Source organism: Catharus ustulatus, chromosome 6 (assembly GCF_009819885.2).
Source record: "Catharus ustulatus isolate bCatUst1 chromosome 6, bCatUst1.pri.v2, whole genome shotgun sequence".
NCBI classification, from domain to species: Eukaryota; Metazoa; Chordata; class Aves; order Passeriformes; family Turdidae; genus Catharus; species Catharus ustulatus.
In genome coordinates, this window is record NC_046226.1 from 40512445 (window position 1) to 40521984 (window position 9540).

The window sequence follows — 9540 nt, forward strand, 5'->3', positions numbered from 1 at the left end:
ACTTCCTTTGCTCTTGTGGAAAATCTTTTTTTTTTTTTTTTTTTTTTCTAAAAAGCTGGAAGAATGCTGTAGTTCCAGTCCACCCACCACCTGTTTGAATGGGATTGCATTACAGCAGTCATCAATTAATAATGTCCCTTGTCCTTGGTCCAGAAAATGCATAATGCTCTTCTGCGCCAGAAAACTGACTGACTTCATTACAATCTGAAAACTGTTGTATAAGAGATTTCATAAAATAATTCACAAGCAGTTTGTAGAGATTGCCTGAATTGATACTTAAGTTTTAAATTGCAAAAGCACTAATTAAAATCGGGGTTTGGGGGAGGGGAGGGTATGGGATAGAGGAAGGGCTACAACAATAGTAAATTCAATTAAGAGAAAAACCCCACTTGCTGTGACTAGAATGCGATCTCTTTTCAATAATAAAGACTGAACTGTATTCTAAGGATTGGGTTTCATATTTGTTTCCACCCCAGCCTCGTAAACATAGGCTGGTTAATTTTATTTTGAAACATATTTTTTAAATTTTGTTTCAGCTGCTGCGGCCAGCAGTGTTTGGGATGTGACTCAACAATGTTCCCTGGTTAAAATAAATAGCATTTGCCACTCACCCTAAAAGTCACAGCTCTACATGGGAAGGAGAAGTGAACACAGATCAGCAGAAGTTTGGGGTTTTACACAATTCTTTGCTTTACTTTGGATCTGTCTGCAATTGAGTAGATTAAATAGGAAATTAACTTTTAGTTCTTCCTACAAGATGTTCCACAGCTGGTTGTTTTCTTTGCAGTGGCTCTCATAGCATGCTGATGCCTATTGTGCAAGACAGAAAAGTTCCTGGTGCCACTTCCATTACCATGAAAATTCTTTATAAATCACGTTCCCTCTCCATGTTCTCCTTCATCTCAGGTTGCTTGAGACACTACAGCAAGACTTATGGTCTATATATTTTTAAAAGTACGTATTTCCCAGTGCGGTAAATCTGATGGATGGCAGCAGGAACACTAGGAAATTTGCCTTTTAAAATTAATGTTTGTGCAGAGCGAGAATTTGACCGACATCAAGAAATGTCAGATGTGATGCCTGTCAAGTTAGACCATATGCAAGGTTTGCTCGAGAATGTGTGTACTGGAAAAGTACACAGCCCTGTGGGAACGGGGCATTGGCTCCAGCAGATCTTTAACACGTGGAATAGTTGCAAATGGACCTGAATCTCTTGTCGTTAGTGAAGCCTGGGAGATCAGGAAGGCTGCAATTCAGTCGCTTAGGCTCATTATCCCAGGGGACAAGAGGTTGCCCAGCCTCACAGAACTTGTGCACTCTGCTTGCTCCACTGCTCCTGAGCTCCAGAGGCCATTTTGCTGATGGACCCTGCTCACTCTGGGTTCCCTGTGGCTGGTGAACGCTTGCTTCATGCTGGACAAGACTGTTGTCAGCTTGTCCAGGCACAAAGCTGTCTTGCAAATCCTCTGTCCTTGCCTGCTGCACACTGCCAGTTTCTGCGAGGTTTGTTTGCCTGGGTTGGATTCCCCAGCTGCAGGAAAATGTGGGATCAGATGTAAAGCAGGTGTAGCTGACTTACAGACACACTATACAGAAGAGATTTTCTGGTACTGAAGGGACAATAGACTTTAGGCAATGAGTCACGGTTACCATGTTGAGCTTCTCCAGCTGAGTAAGTTTTGCTGGTGTTTTCCAGAACACTGGCATTTCTCCCTACAGCCAGGCATGCAGACTGTCCTCCCTGAGGATGTGGCTATTGACAGTGTCAGGGTGTTTACCCATCTCATGTGCAGTAGGCGCAGTGGGATGAGCCCTCCCTGTCACTTTTACACAGCTCATAACTCCTTCAACTTAGATGCTGCTCACAAACTGAAACAAAAAGACAAGGAAAGTATCCTTGTAAGGACTGGCAGCACCATACCTGGAAAATGCCTGTCTTACAGAGGTCCTGTCTGGTTACAGTCAGTGCTTCACTACTGCTTCCCTCAAGGTTTTCTTACTTCTTCCACTCCAGTAACTCAAACTTTGCCTTTTCTGGGAGCCATGTACGTCCTTCTTCCTTCCTCTCTTTCTTCAGTCTTCTTCCTTCCCTGAGCATCTGCCAGACAGCCCCAGGCTGGGCAGTAATCTCCCCAAGTTCTGGGTGAGATAATCGAAAGCAATTTCTTCAATTCTATAAGCAGAGTTTCCCTTCTGTAAATATGCTGTCTCCCTGAAGTCCTACTTCAAAGAAACTTCCCTCCTAAAGAGGCTCTTCTAGTGCCACACCTTGTGCCTCAATCAGCATCCAACCAGTTGCTGCAGTTTTTGACCTCTCTCCTCTTGTTCTCTTTCCCATGTTCCTTCAGGGGGTCATAGAGAAAAAGAAGAAGCCAGTCAAGGTGTCCCTGCATAAACCTGGCTTGTGACATTTTGAAACTGCTCCAACAACAGACGGTACGGCCAGGGGAGTGCAGAGTGGTAGGGCTGGGCTCAGCTGTGAGTACCTGGCAAGGACAAAATCCTTCAGGAGGAGCAGGTGCACTGCCTAGCATTGTAGTTGTACATGCAGGGACTTTTTGCAGCTGTCAGAAATTCAGCCTTGTTTCTGAGCAAGTATTGCTACTGTACAGACAACTAACAAATATGTTTATCACTTTCAAATTGATTTTCTTTGTGGGATAGTGAGGTAATTCTATAAAATTCCCCTAGCTCAAGGCAGCATCCACACTGATGCTTGTCCCTCATCTGCCACTGTGTCAGTCACCTGAGCACACCCCCAAGCCTCCTCTCTTCTCCCTCCCACCAACGTGGCTGTCCTCCTCTAGGCACTTTAGCTGCAAGCTGTTTGTAGGAAATTCTCCTGTTGACAAAATCGTGTGCAGCTTTCACAGATGTTGGCCAAAATCCGGTTGGGCAATCCTCTTCATGTCATGTGCTACAAGTTAAAGGGAGGCTGTTTCACGGCCCACAAAACAGGGGTTTTTCCATAGTAGCTTCTAGACAAAGTCATGTGTACACTATGACATAAAAAGGATCTGGCACAAAGCAGAAGGCACATCAATCTCATTGCACAGATGGGCCATAAGTGTCTGCCTCTTGGGTAGCTTGTGATTCAGTTTAATAAAAGAAGAAAAGAATGCAACTGAAGAGTAAGCATCAGAAAATAATGAAAAATGAGAGCAGTGCAGCGTGACTTGAAGATTCCTAAGGCTATGACAGAAACACAGTTCTTGCTTTGAATCCAAACTGAGGGGAAGAGTGACTCTGGGTATTGTGGGCCCCTCTGTGACTCTTCCATTATGTGCTGCTTCTCCTAGCTGGTGTAAGTCCAGGTATTACCAGGTACAGCTACAGATCCTGAAAGTTTCAGAAGATTTGGTCCTTTGCACACAGACAACTTACCAGCCAGGACATCATCCCAGCCCTTAGTACACTATCTGGTGACAGTGTGCCTTGACAGAGGTCCCTTAACGAGCTGAGCAAGGGATGCATTTCAGCCTCACCTTCTCTCTTTCCTAGGCAGACTTCTTGCTCTCTTTAACCTGAGGGAGATGGTATTAGTCTTTATTTATATGTATTAATGCATATTTGTATAGCCCTGGCATCACATCTGTGCATACAGAGTAGAATTACAGAACAGTTTGTCTGGTGACTTGGCACTAATAAATGTGTAAAGATGTGTAGAGAACTGATACCTGTTGTAAAGTCAATCAAATGATGGTTTGTCGATGTAATTTAGAACATCTAAGGCAGACTGTGCTCATTGTAACTCAGAAGTCCGCTCACAGGAGAGGATGATGAGATCCTAAAGCCTGAGCTGCTTTTATACGTGGCTTTTGTCAGGTCACTGTACTGAGTTCTCCCTCCAGAACTGAACCAGTGACATTTCTTCTGCCTGCTTGTATGTTTTGGCTGCTACTGCCCTTCCATGAATATGCAGTCTGCTAGCTTTATCTGTTTGTGACATTCCAGGATTGTTTTCAGGCTTGCAAACCCAAAGGACAAAGGAAAACTGAAAATGAAGCCAAGCAGGCAAGCAGAAGTGTCACAGTATGTGACAGAGGCACTGTCAGAGATGGAAGGGACCAGGGGGTCCTCCCTTCTTAAGAGGGAAACATATATAGTGGAATTTCTTGCCACTAACAACTTCCTATAATCATTGCAGCGGAAAGTCAGTCTTTGAAAAGGAAGCTTAAACAATTCTGCCAAAAACATCACAACAAAGTTTTCCAAGTTTCCAAAATATGATGGAAAATATCATTCGGGGTCAGTAAGCTGAACTGTGAGCCCTTCCCAGGGCTGTGACCAGAAACACAGAGAGATGGATGCACTCCAGGAGAGGCTGCTGGGATCCGAGGCAGCACGGGAAGACGCCCCAGAGAAGTGCTGAGGTTCGGGCACGGAGCAGCAGCTCCGGCAGTGCTGCCATGGCCCAGGCTCAGCTCAGCTCCTGGCTGCTCCTGTGTGTGCTCGCTGCGTCCCAGAGGCTGACAGGTAAGGAGCACATCTGTCAGCCACACGGCTCCTGGGCTTGGCGAACCTCTGTGCATTTTGTGATGTGTGCCATTTGTGTGATGCTTTGGAGTGCAGCTGGGGGATTTGCTGGTGGGGGCACTGGTACCCAATTGCAGGTTGGAGACCTGCTGCTGTGTTTGGTGGCAAAGCGAGGATTTCATTGGGTCTCCACTGAAAAAATAATCTCCTGCAATACTGTTGGTAGATTTTCTATATGCTTTTTGGGAAGTAAAACCCCACCCAACCCTGATGACTAATAAAATAAGTAAGGGTTTTCTGTTCCCCAGAGGATATTTATGTTATTATTTCAATACATTATTTGTTACGCTTTGTTACATTTTTCTCTACTCAAAAACCTACCACTGTGTGTATTTATGAGGCAGTTACTAATAACAGCAGTTTGGCACTTATTCAACAAATGCAGCCATCTCTCAGGAGAGGGATCTGAGAACCTGGAGGATCAGTTACTAGAGACAAGACCAGCAAAGACATTTTCAGACAATACAATGCTTTCACCTGAGCTAAAAGCCTTGCTGGTACATCTGTGGAGGAGTAGGAAAGAGAAGCTACATCCCTGCGCACATTCCAAAGCCACAGCTGGCTTGGATCACAGCTGCCTGCAGCTGTGCAGAGAAACAAACCTGTGCAGCCTGCAGGCTGGCAGTGCACTTCTTCAGGCAGCTCGTGCATCTCCCTGAAAAGGTCTAATCAAAAATGGAGATTTGTCTTTTGGTGGCAGTCATCACACATGAATAGTACTTAATAATTTTTCTACTTTTTATATGCACCCGCTGATTTTAACTCTGGAGTATTCAATGTAAATCCTCACTTCTGTATTTTTTTAGTTATTATAAAATAGCCTTCATCCATTTAAAAATGAGACAGGAAAAAACCCATAAATGTACCAGAGAGCTTGTTATTTTATATGAGCTTTTTCCATTTCATGTTTCTTAACCTGAAGGATGTCTGTAAGAAGTAGAAGAGGGTCTTGGCTACCTCATGACACTGATAACGCAGAGGAGGGAGGGATGCAGCCTCTCTCTCACAGTCCTGGACCAAGACTGCTTGTGTCTCCTTTTTCACACACACAAAAAACCAAATAAAATAAACACAGACAGTTAAAGTCCTGTATTAGGAAATGAAAACCAAACAATTCTTAGGATTAATGTGACTTTCATATTCAAAACTGCCATTCCTCCAGCCTCATATCCATTTTTCCCAGATTACATGATGTCATGTGTCCCAGCAAGTAATTAGCTGGACATCAAATGAGCCGTAATGGATCTGACAAGGTTTCTTTTATCCTCACACTCCTCCAGCAGCAGAAGCTTAGGGAAGAAGTAGAAGACCAGGATAAGCATCAGTTTATGTTTCTAGCAGCAGTTTGAGGAGCCTGCCAGCACCCTCCTTTCATTGGACAGCATTGCTTGCTCCAGCAAAAACTGCCAACCAACCAAAGCCCATCCTTTCAAACCCCATCCATGCTCAGTGCGAGAGGCTTCCTTGCTGCCTGTCAAAGCAGAGCCTTTGCTGCTGTAAAACAGAGCTTCAGCTCTCTTGGCAGGATTAAGGGCCATGCTATCCAAAACCTTGCCTCAACCACTGCTGCTTCTCTTAAAAGGCTTGTTCTGCTTATCAGAATCCCGTGGTCAGCATCTGTCATGTTTGGCAAGCTGAGTGGTAGCTCAGGAATGCTGAAGACGTTATCGACAATCAAATGGCAAAAGCAGTAAGCAGGAAGGTGTGGTGCCATCAAGTTCTGTCTGATGTCTTGCAGATGAACATCCTCACAGAGGCACCAGCACAGCCCGTCGCAGTCCAGAGGACGCTGGCATCATGTTAGAGGTCTCCTGAGCACTGGGGCCCTGGGCCGAGGCACTGTTGGTGCCCATGCTCCCACCTGCCCGCACGTAAAAACTCACCCGTTCTGTTCGCTCTCAGCCCTGACGGATTTCAGGAGCCTCGGCGATGCCCAAGGGCATTTGTGCTGCCTCCCAGTGCGGGTGCAGCCCGAGGGGGCTCTGCCCCACGCCGTGGCACTCACGGGTGTCCGCGGGGGGACAAGGGACCATCCCGCCGGCACTGGGGACTGCCCCTCCGGCACTGGGGACTGCCCCGCCCGGGGAGATGCTGCAGGCGGGACGGGGGGAGGCAAGAGCTACAGGGTCCCGCGGGGAAACGGGGAATGGGGCTGGTCAGAACGGGGAGTGGGGCTGGCACAGAAGGACATGGAGCGGGAGCGGGCTGGCCGCGCCTGGTTTGGCAGCGCTGCGGAGGGCTTTGCTCTGCAGTGCCTGGGAGTGATGGAGCAGAGCCGGGCTTGCCGTGACAGCGCTGCTCCTCTCTGCCAGATGCTCTGGGGAAGGCTGGATATTCAGGCCAACGGGACGATCCGGCTGCGGGATGAAGAGCTGGCCTCCCTGCGCCCCGCACGGCGGATCCTGCGGGTTTTTGAGCAGGAAGTTCCCAAAACACCGGCAGAGATTGAGCAGCATCTGAGATATTATTCACTGAGCGACACTCCCCTGTCCCCGGCAGAATTCGACCGTCTACTTTTCACCAGTGTTTACAGTGCCTATCAGGTTCGCTCCGTGCAGGGTGTGGATAAAAACCCCTGGATTGGCTTTTTCTCTCAGCTGGTCGATGAAATCTTTCGTGACCTGTGCAAGGGGCTCTGCCCTGCAAATACCACTCTCCTCCAGGCTGCCTGGCCTTGGAAGGAGAAGCCTTCACATTTAGCATCCCTGAAGTATTTCTATCGCTCTAACCTGGCCAGGACCAAGAGAGACACCTAATGAGGGGTTCCACCACAGGAAAGAGCACACCTGGCTTCAGCTGCTTCCTTGGCTTTTTTCAATGCCTTCCACAGTGTGCAGGACTTTGTGTAAATACGCCACACCTTTTTGTCCTGCTTTCTGCACTGTGCTGGCAACCCTCTCAGGATTTATGCACAAGCTTTTATTTTTAAATGAGAAAAGGACAAAACTGTAAAGTGCATTTCTCCTTTTCCCTATTCTTTTGCTAAGCAGGCTGTGCTGAAGGGGGCAGTGCTATTTAGATGTCTTCTTTATCTTGATCACTGATGCTTAGGAGAGATGGCTTGGAAGTATTTTTCCAGGATATTATGCTGGTGTCATAGCTGACTTCATTTCAGATAATTCAGTTCACTTTCCTTATATTCTCCCTGTGGTTTCAGACAAATACAAGACCTTTTCTTTTCTCCAGTAGCAGCTAAGCAGGTTTTGTTGTGTTTTCATTATATAGGTCACATATTTAATTTCATTTTCATCCTCATGTGGCATCACATTTTATGCGTCAACAGCAATTTCCCATCTCAGGTATTCACTTTTTAAAAAAAGCAACATGAAAATGTATGTATTCCATGAAGCTTTCCAGTATTTGCATATCATATTTACACATACACACAGCTTTGTTTCAGTTATCGTTTTGGATTATACTTCCTGAAACTCATTTAAATTCTGAAGGATCCTGACCTAGTTATTTCTTCAGCAAATTTTGCCTCTCTTCTATAGTTTTTTTTCCCCTACAGCCATGGCATTCTACAAACCAAACATAATAAATAGATAGTCTTATTCTCAAAATCAGAAATATTTTATAGAAAGACATCATTAACAGTTGTCTGTCATAAACACTGCGGTGTGGAATTAAATAAATGTAATTATCTCCTCAGGAGGGTTTTGATTTTGGTTCTTGTTGTTTCTACCAGATTTCCTGCTGCCACTATAGGTACATCAATTTTGAACATTCATTGCATGTGCTTAGACGATGGGATCCATAATTCCCTTTCATCAATATAATTTTTCCATGTTCAACAAAAGAGGCATGTGTGACCTTCAAAGTGGGAACTGCTAGCTTCTGACCTAGTTAATCTTATTCCAAGCTATTGTAGCCCAACAGATGGAGAGGAGAAATGGCAAGGCAGGAACAAGACACCTGGAAGCAAGATGCCACAGACAATGGTTTTAGAGGTCAGCTTAGGGTTATGCCAGGAGATAGATTTAAAGCAGGTTGTTTCTTGCTGGATTTTTGTTTTGTGTGTTTGTTTCATCTTGGTTTGTGCTTTGGGGTTCTTTTTGTTTGTTTCTTTGTTTGTTTTTCACCTCAAAGGATATAGGAATTAAAATTAGAATTTTACTTGAAGTAAAACTCCTTGTCTCACGTAATGTTCTATTACTCTTACGCTGTTTTTTCACATACTTCCAATCTTTACCCTTCACCCTTTTGCCAAATATGCCCCCAGTCTTTAATGTCTAGGACATGTATGGAGTGACAGAGGCAGTGAGTGGCTGCATCCATGTCCAGTTTGAGCAGAGTATCATCAAAAAGCTGGGCTGAGATGGCACTAGTGCACGAAAATCCTGTCTTGCTGGATGTACAGCCTGAGCCATAAAAATACATGGAAAAAGGCTGAGTGGGTTGGCTTGTGACTCAGACGCCAACACACTGCTTTGAACTCAGGATTTTGTTAGGAGCAGCTTTAGAACATTGCTGCCTGTTGAACGGATCATAAAGTACACTGAAGTGATGCCAAGAAGCTTTGTACACGCTTAACATGGTGCCCTTTTGCAGTTTACATATTTTTGGGATACAAACCAGGGTTTAGCTCCACTGAAACAGCATAGTGGTGCTACGATGAAGCCTCCTGTGCTCCCAGCACCTCCTCAGGGAATCCAACCGGGAGCCCGTCCGTCTGTAGGACTGCAGGAACACAGCAGCGTCCCCTGCAGCCACGGCAGCTTCTCCACAGGACACACTCCGGTACGTACGACACCACCGCAGCGTGGATGCTGAAAACATCACCGGGGGTTCTCTGGCCCCGCAGGAGGCTGTCAGTGCAGCACACGGTGGGGTGGCAGCACCCTTGTGTCCAAGGGCCTCATTCCTGGGGAAGGAAGGTCCCTGCAGCCAGCAGTGCCGCGGTACTGCTCACACCCAGCGCTATGAGCCTGCTCCTGATCCAGATCTTCAGAGATTTAAAACACATTTCTTGTTCTTATTACTTACCTGGCTTCTGGGCTTTCA

At 45.9% G+C, this 9540-nt stretch overlaps 1 protein-coding gene across 1 annotated transcript; it reads left to right on the forward strand.

The window, feature by feature from the left end:
* Window positions 1-5615: 5615 nt before the first annotated feature.
* Window positions 5616-8585, forward strand: FAM180B (family with sequence similarity 180 member B). The gene has a single exon (XM_033062741.1). The coding sequence runs from the start codon at window positions 6726-6728 to the stop codon at window positions 7290-7292; it is 567 nt and encodes a 188-aa protein (XP_032918632.1). The 5' UTR covers window positions 5616-6725; the 3' UTR covers window positions 7293-8585.
* Window positions 8586-9540: the final 955 nt, after the last annotated feature.

What these genes read in the sequence shown, in the direction of transcription:
- FAM180B (XM_033062741.1), top strand. Translation starts at nt 6,726, where the DNA reads ATGGAGCGGGAGCGGGCTGGCCGCGCCTGGTTTGGCAGCGCTGCGGAG.